Here is a 13,857-nt window from a genome sequence, read left to right on the forward strand (position 1 = left end):
TGTCAACTGCAATAATGGATTCCATGACCGTGGCTGACGATTTGAAGTCAGCTAATTGGTCTGTTGTTAAGGGGATCGAATTTTGCACCTTTTTATGTTATGCAGTGATGTTGGCAGATTTCCCAGCAGATGGAAGATGACCGAGCACAAATGACAGGGTGAAAAGGGCACAGAGAGGATATGTAAGAACAGCAGAGCAGGTTTTTGGACATGTGAACTGAGGCCTTCTGGTCCAGTTGCAGAGTCAGAGTCAAGGGTTGAAAGAACCTTCTCAGGTGCAAACAACACAGAGTCCAGGGCAGTTGGGTACAACAGGGGAGGATGGGTACTGAGAGTGAGGATGTTGGAGACACAAGATTTGGACGCAAACACAGAATTGAGGCATTCAGCCTTCTCGTGGGTGGTGTCAGCTGTGGTGCCATTTTGAAGAGAGAGAAGGGATGGGCATGAGAGTATACTCAAGAGATAGATTGAATAAGGCACCACTAGGATTTAGAGGAAGGAGAGAAGTTTGAAAGTTCCATTCTTGATGTTGGACAAATGCTGTTTTCTGGCTCTCCTTGGAGTGGACACACTTGCTGCAACCTTTTTGGAATGCACTGAGATTGCTTTCAGTCGGATTTGCCTTCCAGGAAGATAAGGTGGCTGCTCGCAGTCCCTACCAAGATGCTTGAGTGAAATTTCAGACTCGTTCTTTTCCAACATTGAGCCACCAAATTATTAATCTCTTTTGATTTCAATTCTCATGACAAATTTCAAAAATAACCTCATGACCTTTGCTCAACTGTAAACACCGCTGCACAGATTCATTTGACCGTAGACCAGAGCCGAACAATGTGTCTAATGTGATGACGTCAGCTTGATGACTTCATCCAGTTTGGCTCCAGGAAACCTGCTGGGCCCTGGTCTTTGAGTTGTTGTATCAAGCTATCTTTTGGGCTGCTTTCTGCAGTGCCATAGGTGGTGTAAATGTTCCAACAAGGCAGGCCTGCCCCGCTTCCTCGTGCCCTGAGTGGTGGTGCAAACAAGCCTCATTCTTTGAAATGAGGGCATCGTCATGGTCCCTCGAGACAATGAACCGACTAAAAACCTCAGTAAATTTGTCAATTTTTCTTTGCACAATCTAAGCAAAGAGGTCAACAGTGCTTGGTCATATTTGCGCACGGCTTCTTTTCAAGCCAGTGTGGTGATCATGACTCGTCACACTCCACTTGTTGCGATTGTTGATTTTGAATTCTAATAGAAGATTTTTTTTGGAAAACTTTAATTTATTTTCCCATAGCACTGCATGTCAACTAAATTTCATTATTGAAGGTCACATTACAAAGGTGTGACGTCTCACCTCTGAGCACACAGCCCAAGACTACCTTTGTGATGTAAATAATGCTGTTTTTGGGTTTAGTACAAAACAAAAAGTTGAGGTCGAGCGACCATTTGTCCCTCATATTCCCGTTTGAGTACTTTCCTCCTGAGTCCTGATTTTTGGATCTCAGGTTAAATCCCCGTAATCAGTGGCGGCTCCAGAAAAGTGGGTGCGTTGCGACCCTCTCCTTTCTCTTGCACACACACACACACACACACACACACACACACACACACACACACACACACACACACACACACACACACACACACACACACACACACACACACACACACACACACACACACACACCTGTGCAAATGTCACTTCCTCCCAACTCCAACCTCTGTAAATCCACCTGCATCAGATATACTTCGTAATTTTGCACATAATCTCCAAATTCCTTTTAATTTGTGGAAAAGTATATGAAAGTCTCCTCATGTCCTTATCGTAGATGCGATCGATGTGGTTATTTTAATAAGCCTTGGATAAGAGAAGGAAGAGAATAAGTACCATTCAAATTGAGACTTCTTCATCGCTTGGTGAAGTGCGTGCAGCTGGATCGCGAAAGCAAAGAGAGTGTCATGTGCACAATATTGGGCCGAGTGGAAAAAAAAGATAATAAATCACAAAACAAACATGCTGAGTAATAACGTGTAGAACTGGACAATTCGTTCTTTCATTGAGTTTTAGATCTCTGAAATAACCTCGATTGTCAGCTTTGGGCCACAGAATTTCATCACAACTAGGGCTACAATTCCTCCGGGTGTCAAAGCAAAGTGTGTAAACTTGTAGAGTTCGCTCGACCCCATAAACAAAGCAAGAGCAAGGGCTCACCCGTTGGATCTCAAACAGCGTTGGCTGTTGCAGGGTGTAGAAGTGTGCGACAGCGTATTCAACAAGAGCGCCGAAGATGAAGCTGAAACAGATGCCCAGGTATACGTCTATTGCCTTGATGGAGCAGTTGCCAGTGGGCAGCGATGTACGCGATCCCATCATGAGTGTGGTCATTGTCAAGACTGTTGTCATGCCTACTGGGATGGTGGGGAAGGGGCCCGGGAGGGAAGAGAGGGCTTGAAACGCACGACCATCACACTGGACCATTTGACAGGCTAAATATCGCCGCCTTCCGGCCATAGTTTGAATGCAACAAAATCAGTGTCAAATTCAAGGTATTGAAGAACATGATTACAATATCTCCTTTAGATTAAATTTCCTTTTGCTTTTTGTTGCTACATGAACAGGCCCCATCACTAGTTGAGTGATGTGTTCCTTTTTGAGGTATTTGTACATCTAGTATTGCCCAATTTTTGTGCTTAAGAGTCTTTAATTGGTGTGGCTTGCTCACATGGTGCTGTAGGCTTCCATATTACTCGTTAAGTGGATTTACACATTGTTGGCATGAACGGTAACGGGAAAATGTACGACAAATTCCACAAAATTGTAAATGGCATGCAGTGATATTCAGGATCTTTCCTCCCTCCACCCATCCTTTTATCCACTGGAAGGAGATGAATTATTATCATTATTATTATTATTATTATTAGTCCATCAGAACGGATGGCAGCTGTGGACGGGCCTTGAAATTATTCGAATCCATTCCCAAACTTTGTTTCATTGCAGGAAGAACATCTGAATCAACCCTTTAAAGAATGGATGAGTTTCCAATGACGTCACTTCCTTGTGAGTCTTTGCCCTGCAGGTTTGACGTCACGAATACTCGTCATTCGCTGAACTGCATGGGCTCCCACACTCACCCCCCCCACGCCCCCCCACCCCCAACTTGTTGTCACAAATCCCTCCCTCTCAATTGTGTGAAGCATTTATCAGTGTAACTCTTCATTATATACCCCTTCCTCTGTGACCCATTGGAGGAAGTCATCTATTAATCATGTACGAATGGGAGAGGGGTGAAAGAGGTTCCCGGGAGGGGTCGATTGGAGGGAGAAAGGAGGAGTCGGTAGTTTTGTGTTGTAATTCCACAATGTTCATGCAACAAATGGACACATGATACCCTGGACGTGCATTTTCCTCAAAGCGTGACAAATACCATCAATTATTGCCATTCGATTCTGGAGTCGTAAAAATGGAAGAAATTTGTAATATTTTCAGGAAAAATCATTTGAGAACTCATTTTTCAATTAAAAATAAAAATCTGATCACAAAGCTAATTGTGCTGAAAGTGATGTATCGCAGCCAATCGTGGATCCGACGTGGCTGCTCTCAACTTGTTTAACATCTGGGAAACATGAACTGAATATACATTTGGATAATGGTGTACATTGTATTTTATATTTTATGAAAAGGATGAAAAGTGAAAGGATTCATCATGATCATGTTTAGTAATTCTCAGTTTGTTAAAATTCGATTTGTGGTTCACTTTCAGGTTACATTAGCAGCAATGAAGAGAAGCAATGTCACATGTGGTTTGTTTGCCACGCAGAAAGTAAATGTAGTAAAGCAGAGATAACTGGAAACACACACACACACACACACACACACACACACACACACACACACACACACACACACACACACACACACCAATGCAGATGCGAGCAGGTACGGAGGACTGGCTGATCCAGAATGAAATCCAAGAGAGAACGACCAGGAGAATAGAAGGGATGTAGGTCTCCAGGATGAAGTACAGGACGTTTCTTTGCAGCTCAAAAAACACCACCAACTTCGGGTAATGACCTTCGGGGGCAATCGGGGTCAGACGAGTGGAAAACAAGTTTGAAAAGCCTTCACATGGTGAATTGTCTCACGAACATTACAAGATCTATTCGTTATTTTAAACTACATGTAAGGCGGGGCAATATCCCGTGTGTTATCCTGTGTGATAATCTGCTTATTACCTCCACCACCGAAGGTGAAGGAGGTTATGTTTTCACCCCTTTCTGTCTGTTTATCTGTTTGTGTGCAGGATATCTCAAAAAGTTGGGGACGAATCCGGATGAAATTTGCTGGACAGGTTCGGTGTGTGACGAGGACGAGGTAATTCAATTTTGGTGAAGATATGGGTATATAGCACGATATATCAAAGAGATGTTGATGGATTTGGATGAAATTTGGTGGGCATGTTGGGTCTGTAGGAAGGACGAATTGATTCGATTTTGGTGAAGATCAAAATCCTGATGTGGATATGAGAATTATTTAATTTTTTATGTGATTCTTCACCATTGAGAGATTGGGCCAACAACGATATCGTACTGTCCAGCATGATATTTCAAAAATGTATTGGGCCCGATATGTTCTCGTGGTTCAGACATTGTATGGCAGGGGTATGTGCTCGAGCGAGTGCCCTTCTAGTTATATTTGTTTCTCTGTCTGTCTTTCCGACGATTTTCTCTTAAACTACTCGACCAGGGACCATAAACCCATGTCATTATAAATGTCTTCCTCCGAGGAGTTCCGGTTGCATATTTTTTTTTGTTGTTGTTGTTCGTCGTTTTCTTCATTTCTGGGTTTCAGGAGGCAAGAGGAAGTTCTCCCAGAAATCATAACCTCCACCTCCTATTTTTTGGAAAAAGATCATGATTCATGAACCAAAGTGTGAAACTTCGTTCTCAAAGCCTCGTTCCAAGGGCTCTTTTCAAAATCTTCACTGAACCTGTGGCAGCCTCCACTTGTAGCTCGTTTGGAGTGATATTCCCAGGAATGATTTTCAATTACTCAGTGAGGGTTTTCTACATCATTTCTGGAGCTTCGACTATGACTGGTACAATTTCAGCTTTCTTCAATTTCCACATCCTCTTGACCTCATTTTTTAGATCCTGGTATTTGGTCATTTTCCTGATTTCTGTTTCATTTCGTCCAAAGTCAATGGAAACTGAAACCTCGATCAACGATGCTGACTTTTCCTTTTTGTGGTTGAGCACCATGCTTTGTTTGCGATGTCCATACTTGATGGGATCATCTTGTCATACGTGAGCATTGTATATTCATTTTCAAGGATCGGATTTGGTTTGTGTTTCCATGATTGTTCTGGGACCGGGATGTTGAAATGTATTCAGACGTGCCAGTGGATTACTCTGCAGACGCTGTCATGTCATTCTGTGTACAGCTGTTCGTACATGAGTTTTTTAAATCCCAAAAGGTGGTGACGACTGGTACTTTCTGTTTCTTCCCAACAAAACCTGCATTTGTCCGTTTGACTCAATCCCACCATTTTCACAAAAGCTTTAGTGTCGTGTCCTTGGTCTTGGACATTGGTGACTCGTTTTCCATCCCAACTCATTTGACCTCTTCTTAGCCATTCCAAGGAACCTTGCTTATCGATCCCTATCCTGTCAAGGTCTTTTTTTTTATCTTCCTGTTCGTTTGTTGTTTTTTCTTCCATTCTGAATGACCTTACATGTTTGTGATTTTTTTATCACTGCATTTTTTCTTTGTTTCATTTTCCATAAATCATCACCGCGATTTTTACTGAAGATATTGTGAGATGACGGAATCTCATGAGATTGTGAATTGAAACATGCTTTTTTTTAGTTTAAAAAAATAATTAACATTGTTCTTAACGAACGGGAACAGGAACAACGCAATCATGTTGTCATCATTCAGGAATTTGCCTTCATTCTCCTGTCGTTTTCGATGATCATTTGTGCCGAATTCAATTCACATGTTTAATGCTAACATGTAAAGGATGTGACGCACCCTTTTTGAATTTACGTGAATGTATGCATTTACGATTATATCATCATATTGAGTCCAATGTTACATATACCTTGAAAAAAGATGGTGCAGAGGGAGGAGAAGTTAAATTAGTGTTATTGTGTACTCATAACAAGGAAATGACCCTTTGAATCTTGCTTTTTAAAATTCCACATAGAAACCTTGAAATACAGTACATTGACCAAATTGTCTAACTTTTAGATATTCATATCAACGAAATAATAAGGCAAATATTTTCTGGGAATTTCCTGGAATCATAACATGTTGATAAAACATGTAATGAATGGAACTGGAATCGTTGTTTGTTTTCCTTATCTGCATTATATCGTGCGTTAGAAAAATGATGCGTTATCCCAAGTACAAAACGTAATCTTGTTTAATTATCCACAATTTCGTCGTCATGGAGAACGCATTGTCGTCTCAGCACAATGACGTGGTCAGTCCATCAGAGGGAGTTGTGTATGGCCATTAGGATTGAAGCATCATAGTTGGGAACTGGAAAGGCACTCAGCAGAGCGCAAACTAAACAGTTCACATTTTGTATCCCACTGATGAGCCAGATCTGCATCTGGACCACAACTAAAGTCTAATCGCCTTGTTCTTGTCATCTACCCGACTCATCCACCCAGTGTGGTCATAATTAGTCCACAACGTTTTGAAATATCGTGCTATATGTAAACACTGATGAGCCAAAACATTACGACCACTGGCAGGTGAAGTGAATAACATTGATTTTCTTGTTTCAATGGAACCTGTCAAGGGGTGGGATATATTAGACAGCAAGTAAACAGTCAGTTCTTGAAGTTGACGTGTTGGATGCAGGGTAAATGGGCAGGAGTAAAGACCTGAGCGACTTTGACAAGACCCAAATTGTTATGGCCAGACGACTGGGTCAGAGCATCTCTGAAATGGCAAGGCTTGTGGGGCGCTCCCGGTCAGCAGTGGTGAGTACCTATCGACAGTGGTCCGAGGAGGGACAAACCACAAACCGGTGACAGGGTGTTGGGCGCCCAAGGCTCATCAATGTGCGAAGGAAACGAAGGCTATCCCGTCTGGTCCAAACTGACAGATGGTCGACTGTGGCACAAGTTACAGAAAATTGTAATGGTGGTCACTGGAGGAATGTGTCAAATCCACAGTGCATTGCACCCTGCTGCGTATGGGGCTGCGTAGCCGCAGACTGGTCAGAGTGCCCATTATGACCCCTGTCCACCGCTGAAAGCACCTACAATGGACACGCGAGCGTCAGAACTGGACCTTGGAGCAGTGGAAGAAGGAGACCTGGTCCGATGAGTCCCGTTTTCTTTTAGATCAGGTGGATGGCCGTGTACGTGTGCGCCGTTTACCAGGGGAAGTTATGGCACCAGGATTCACTGTGGGAAGACGACAAGCCGGTGGAGGAAGTGTAATGCTCTGGGCAATGTTCTGCTGGGAAACCTTGGGTCCGGCTATTCATGTGGATGTCAATTTGACACGTGTCACCTACCGAAACATCGTTGCAGACCAGGTACATCCCTTCATGGCAATGGTATTCCCTGATGGCAGTGGCCTCTTTCAGCAGGATAATGTGCCCTGCCACACTGCACACATTGTTTGGGAATGGTTTGAGGAACATGAGGAAGTGTTCACGGTGTTGACCTGGCCTCCAAATTCTCCAGATCTCAATCCAATTGAGCATCTGTGGGATGTGCTGGACCGACAAGTCCGATCCACGGCAGCTCCACCTCACAACTTACAGGACTTGAATGATCTGCTGCGAATGTTTTGGTGCCAGATATCACAGGACACCTTCAGGGGTCTTGTGGAGTACATGCCTCGGCGGGTCGGCGATGTTTTGGCAGCACATAGAGGACCAACAGCATATTCGGCAGGTGGTCATAATGTTTTGGCTCATCAGTGTATGTCACTGTTAGCTTGATCTCTTAATGGTGAAGAATCGCTTCAAAAGTAATTTTTAGCCACGTCTCGCGTCGCGAACGCTGGCTCCAAGAGAGCTCCGTGTTGTCTTCTTCTTCTTCTTCTTCTTCTTCTTCTTCTTCTCCTTCTTCTTCTTCTTCTTCTTCTTCTTCTTCTTCTTCTTCTTCTTCTTCTTCTTCTTCTTCTTCTTCTTCTGAAGACAAAATCTTTAGGACTCGGCTCTTTTATATGCAGGATCCGGATCTCCTTAAATACTAAACACCTGTACACATCCTCGCATTGAGGGTGCCTTTTGAGAGCGTCTATCATCAACTTTTAAATATATTCGGACATTTGCTTTAAAGTTTCGAAAAGTTCACGTTACTATTTAAAGGTTATTCCATTTATGTGTTGTAATTTCGTAAATACACGATTTTCTCGTCATGAACGAGGAGCCTCCATGACGGGTCTCGCTATTGGCTCCAAAAAAGGCACGTGACGAAATATCGGAAGTTGTTGTTGTTGTTATTGCCGTTAGGACGTGGCTCTTGGACACATTTGTCCTTGTTTTTAAATTGTTGTGTCTGGATCCAGATTAAAATCTTAAACAAAAATCGAATCATTTTGTCCTCATCACACACCCAACCTGTCCACCATGTTTCGTCTGAATCAGTGGATAACTTTTTGAGATATATCCTCCTCACAGACAGACAGACACAGGGGTGAAAACACAAACTCTATCCACCTTCGGTGGCCGAGCTAATAAACATTGTATTGGTAGGGGATGTTTGAACCATTTTACAAACGATCAGAATCGAACTCCTCGCCCGCCATTCAAAACAGGCTTAATTTGTGCTGAGAATGTTGAATGAGTGTAACTTCAACCTCAATGGTGTTGTATATGGTCTGCAGTCTTCGGGCCGAGAAGTCGCATCGCATTGCATTGGCTTATAGAGTGAGTTTACTTGTTGATTTACCATCTGCACCAAGTCACTTGATACATTTTTACTTAATTATTGGTTCACGAGCGCCAGCCAGAGTGACCACTATATTCCGTATGTCTGTTGGGTAGTCGATCTAGTCGGAAAAAAAATTCTCAAATTTTTTTTTTGTCTACCCTTATTATCAGTATTGCCGTCGATATGTTTGTCTGTCTGCCTGTCTATCCCTCTGTTCGGTCCAGTGCTCCGTTAATACAATGGAGATTTCGATGAAACTTGGTTGGTAGGTTCATACCATGACCGAGTTGTGTGCAAATGAGAACCGTTGCTATGGACACCACCGTTGCCTAGCAATGGGACTTTGAAATTTTTGAAAAATCATAAAAAATTTATTTTTTCGAAAATCAAAAATCGGGCCATGAGTGACTGTGGGCAGTACATTCAGCCATATTGTCAAAAATTTCCAGCCGGATCCTATGAAAACTGTCGGAGAAGATAGACTTTGAATGAACCCTGGTCGAAAACAATAAAAAAACGAAGTTCGTTATATCTCAGAGACTATGAGGCAGATATACATGAAACTGGTATGGTAGGTTCATGGTATGTCCTAGTTATGTGTGAGAAAGAACCGTCGCTTTTGGACCCCTCCGTTGCCGAGCAACGGCCGAAAAACCTCTAAATGTGGGGGTATTTTAACGAAAAAACAATCTGCAGCATTAACCCTTGAAGCTCGATTCATGAATTTTCTTGTGCTTAATCCTCAGGTCATTCCCCATCGAACGGGCCCATCGCGTCAGGTTCTATTGGGTAGGCGACTACCCATGTCCGCCTACCGGCTTGTGTGTCTGTGTGTCTGTGTGTCTGTCTGTCCAGAGCATAACTCCATGGACTTTGATCCGATCTTGATGAAACTTGGTTATGTGTTCGATATCAATGTCGAGTTGTGTTTTCCTGGATGAGGGCGTGCTATACGCCCATTGTGGGCGGAGCCACGCCCAAAAATAGCCATTTTTATGGGGTAGGCGGATTAAAAATCTATGTTCTCCGACGGAATTGACTAAATGGAATGGATTCTTCGGTATTTGAATAGCAAAATGAACTAGAACTGCCACTTTATAACTGCTGGCAGTGATGACCGGGTACCCAGTCCGTCCGCCTTTGACACAACTGATACAACATGAGACTTAAATCATCGTCGCAAAGTTTCGCATTTATCGGATAAGCGGTGCCAGAGAAAACATTATTTAATGGTGATACAAACACAGGCCTGCTTCGAGACGGCGCGGAACAGACGAGTTACGAACCGGGCAGCACAAAGCGTTCAATTTCCTTATTACTGACGAACAGATTCAAATAATTAAATAATTCTGGCTGCCAAACCGCGTGACCGATCAGGTTGAAATTTTAAACTTTTGTTTCGCATGTCGGCTAAATTACAAATCTGAAGTTTCGTATATATAGAAGCAGCGGTTCCAGTCTAAACATGAATTAATATTTATCCTTAAATCCAAGATGGCGGCCAAACCATGTGACTTGTGATGTCATAATTTTCACCACATGTGCAAGCACAATCGGCGACGATAAGTGCAAATTTTCGCTTCGCTTGGTTAAGCAGTTCCAGAGAAAACATTATTTAATATTTTTCTTAAAACCAACATGGCTGCCAAACCCTGGGCCCGATCCCGTTGAAATTTCAAACCCTCATTCCGCATGAGCGTTCCACCATAAACTTGATGTTTCACATTTATTGATGCAGTAGTTCCAGAGTAAACATTAATTAATATTTTTCCTTCAATCCAATATGGCTGCCAAACGTTGCATCGTACCTCAAAAGGGGGTGAGAACTTTTTATTCGTCATGGAGAGGCGGTCATAGTGGTGGAGTTTCGCCTGGATCTGTTCAGCTGTTTCAGAGAAAAAGACGTTTGAAGATATTGTTTTTCAATCCAAGATGGCTGACGAACCATGTGACCTATGACATCAGAAATTTATATTCTGCTTCCAACTGGGTATTGGAACACGTTTGTGAAGTTTCGTGTTAATCGGTAAAGGTGCGTTTTTCTATCCAAGATGGCCACCAAACCATGTGACGTGAGACGTCATAATTTTACCATGCGTGCATACTGCCCTCTCGATGATAATTACAAATTTTCGATTCATTTGGTTAAGCGGTTCCCGAGAAAACATTATTTAATATTTTTCTTAAATCCAAGATGGCGGCCAAACCATGTGACTTATCAATTCGAAATTAACAAACTTATATCGCCTTCCTGTCCCGAATACAGTTCTGAAATCTCCCCTTCATTGGGCCAGCGCTTCTGGAGAAGAAGATGTTTGAAGGTTTTCGGGTTTTTTCAAGATGGCCGCCAAACCATGTGACCGATCAAGAACAAATTAACAAACTTGAGAAAGGACCTCATGGGGAATATATGTGTTAAGTTTCGTCTTGATCTGTCTTGCCCTTCTGGAGAAGAAGATTTTTAAAATTTATTCATTTTCAATCCAAGATGGCTGCCGAACCTTGTGACCTATGATATCATAAATTTAAATTCTGCTTTCCATCGTCGACCCGAACAAGTGTGTGAAGTTTCGTGAAAATCGGATAAGGTCTATTTTTCTATCCAAGATGGCCGCCAAACCATGTGACTTCTGAGGTAAAAAATTTTTTACCCTGTATGCTGAGTTGAGCGAGGAAGGCACTTGCAAATTTTCGCTTCGATGGCTTATGAAATACCAGAGAAAACATTATTTAATATTTTTCTTAAATCCAACATGGCGGCCAAACCATGTGACCTATCACTTCGAAATTAACAAACTTGCATCGCATACATATCACGAATACAGTTCTGAAATCTCGCCTTCATTGGACCAGCGCTTCTGGAGAAGAAGATGTTTGAAGGTTTTAGGGTTTTTTCAAGATGGCCGCCAAACCATGTGACGTATCAACAACAAATTAACAAACTTGAAAGAGGACCTCAGGGGGAATGTGCCTGTAAAGTTTCGCCTCAATCTGCACAGCCGTTCTGGAGAAGAAGATTTTTTTAAAAAAAAACACTAAAAAACAAGATGGCGGCCGAAATACGTCATCGATGACGTCAAGAAAAACATTTTCGTTGGTGATTTTAGGCGTAGATGATGCTCAAAATTTTTCAGATTTTTCCTATACAGCGTTCTACTTGACGAATTTTCACCGGTATATCGCTTCACCTATGACGTCAGGAAAAATCACACGTGTTCCCCATAGGGAGCTGAGTAAAATGTATCAAACGAAAAATTTTTCCATTGCTCGATTTCCGAGATACAGATGTCCAAAGTTTCTCGCTTTTTTCAAGATGGCGACCGTACCACGTGACCAATGACGTCATAATTATAACGTTATTGTGCTATCAAAAAAGATACATACTATGGTGAAAATCTCCTGTCGATCGGACTTAGTGTCCCAGAGAAAATGATTTTTAAAGCGAAAAAGGGTGCAAAATGCCGGCGGAAAAATAATAATAATAATGCGTAATAATAAACAGAAGAAAAACAATAGGGTACCCTGTACTGACAGGGTACCCTAATTATCTAAAACTTGTCATTGTGCAATTTTTGATTTTCATCCCAAGGTCAAGGTCACAAGGTCAAAAACTTAGAAAATTTCGAATTTTGACATAAAAATCATACGACCGCCCAAACTTTGAGAGCTAGGATGACAATATTTTTTATACATAATCTTGAGGTCATTCCCCACCTGAAGTCTTGAAACCATTTTTCTCTATCTCGAACACCTTGCCCGTGGCGCCCCCTTCAAGTTTGTTTTTACGCTGATTTCATCAAAGTATGGATAATTATCCGAGGAGTGCGAAATGCCATATAGCCTATATGACGTTATATTGTTCCTGGAATGTTCAAGAGGAAGTTTTGCACCAAAGGTCATAATACTTGACCTTTGACCTTTAAAGGCCACAAAGGTCAAATTTTCAAAGTTGTGGGAATCAAACCGGGTTTTCGACCTTGTTTGACGAACTAACCCCAATAAGCTCTAGCACGTATCCTGTTTCCTTATTTTAATGTCCACAACATTGTGTTGTGACCTTTAAAGGTTATGCAAAGGTCAAATTTTCAAAGTTGTGGGAATCGAACCGGGTTTTCGACCTTCGACGAACTAACTCCAATAAGCTATAGCACATATCCTGTTTCCATATTTTAATGTCCACAACATTGTTTTGTGACCTTTAAAGGTTATGCAAAGGTCAAATTTTGAAAATTGTTGAATGAAACCGGGTTTTCGACATTTTGCAGCTAATAACCCGTCAATCGTACCACATCATGTTTATCATTTTAATAACTTGGTCAAAAATTATCACATTGTCTCATCCTTGACTTCTGAAGCAATCTACATCGTCAAATACCACTCGTGAACCATCGTCGCCTCCCGGCTTGTATAATGGATTTGTTTTTTCTTTTCTTTTTCCAATATTTGGGATTGATTCCTGCATCCTTTAGGTCCACGTCGAGAATGATTATGTAGCAAAGGAATGGATTCAGACAAAGGCTTCTGAACAAGACCGATTTTACTTGATCTCGGAGGTCTTACAAACCAGTCTTTCTCGAAACACAGGCTAAAATGTTTGCGTTAATTGTAGTGTTCCAGGTTTTGAACGACTTTCTCAATGTATCCAGGTTAATGACCAGTGATGCTACAAAGTGTTGATCATTGGGGTGATGGAAATTTGTACAAAATTGAGTGAATAAAGTGTCCTTTTTACAATTTTTCAGCATTATTAACATTTCAGCTGAAAGTGAGCAGTGTTATGGAGACAGTGGATTTGACGTGAGAGATCTCAAGCAGAAGATCAAGATGATTTGCTGGAATCCATGGGGATTGAAGGGATGGAAGACTTTCTTGCATTGATAATTATCTTTCAAACATACCGGTATACTGTTTCTGCTCTTGTTAAGCTCGGTTTCTGCTCCAGGAATTTGTTTTTTTTTTTTCATT

At 41.9% G+C, this 13,857-nt stretch overlaps 1 protein-coding gene across 1 annotated transcript in view; it reads right to left on the reverse strand.

Annotated features, from left to right (window-relative positions):
• Positions 1 to 13,857, reverse strand: part of GABRP (gamma-aminobutyric acid type A receptor subunit pi) — a gene marked incomplete at its 5' end in the record, with an annotated part of 95,162 nt that overhangs the window by 7,129 nt on the left and 74,176 nt on the right. Inside the window, 2 exons of the mRNA XM_085883102.1 lie at positions 2,201 to 2,394; positions 3,908 to 4,060. Coding sequence (XP_085739228.1) covers positions 2,201 to 2,394; positions 3,908 to 4,060 — 347 coding nt within the window. The remainder of the gene's footprint in view (positions 1 to 2,200; positions 2,395 to 3,907; positions 4,061 to 13,857) is intronic.

The sequence above is a fragment of the Eptatretus burgeri genome, chromosome 1, assembly GCF_056783735.1.
Source record: "Eptatretus burgeri isolate ZD-2024b chromosome 1, Ebu_testis_v1, whole genome shotgun sequence".
NCBI lineage: Eukaryota > Metazoa > Chordata > Myxini > Myxiniformes > Myxinidae > Eptatretus > Eptatretus burgeri.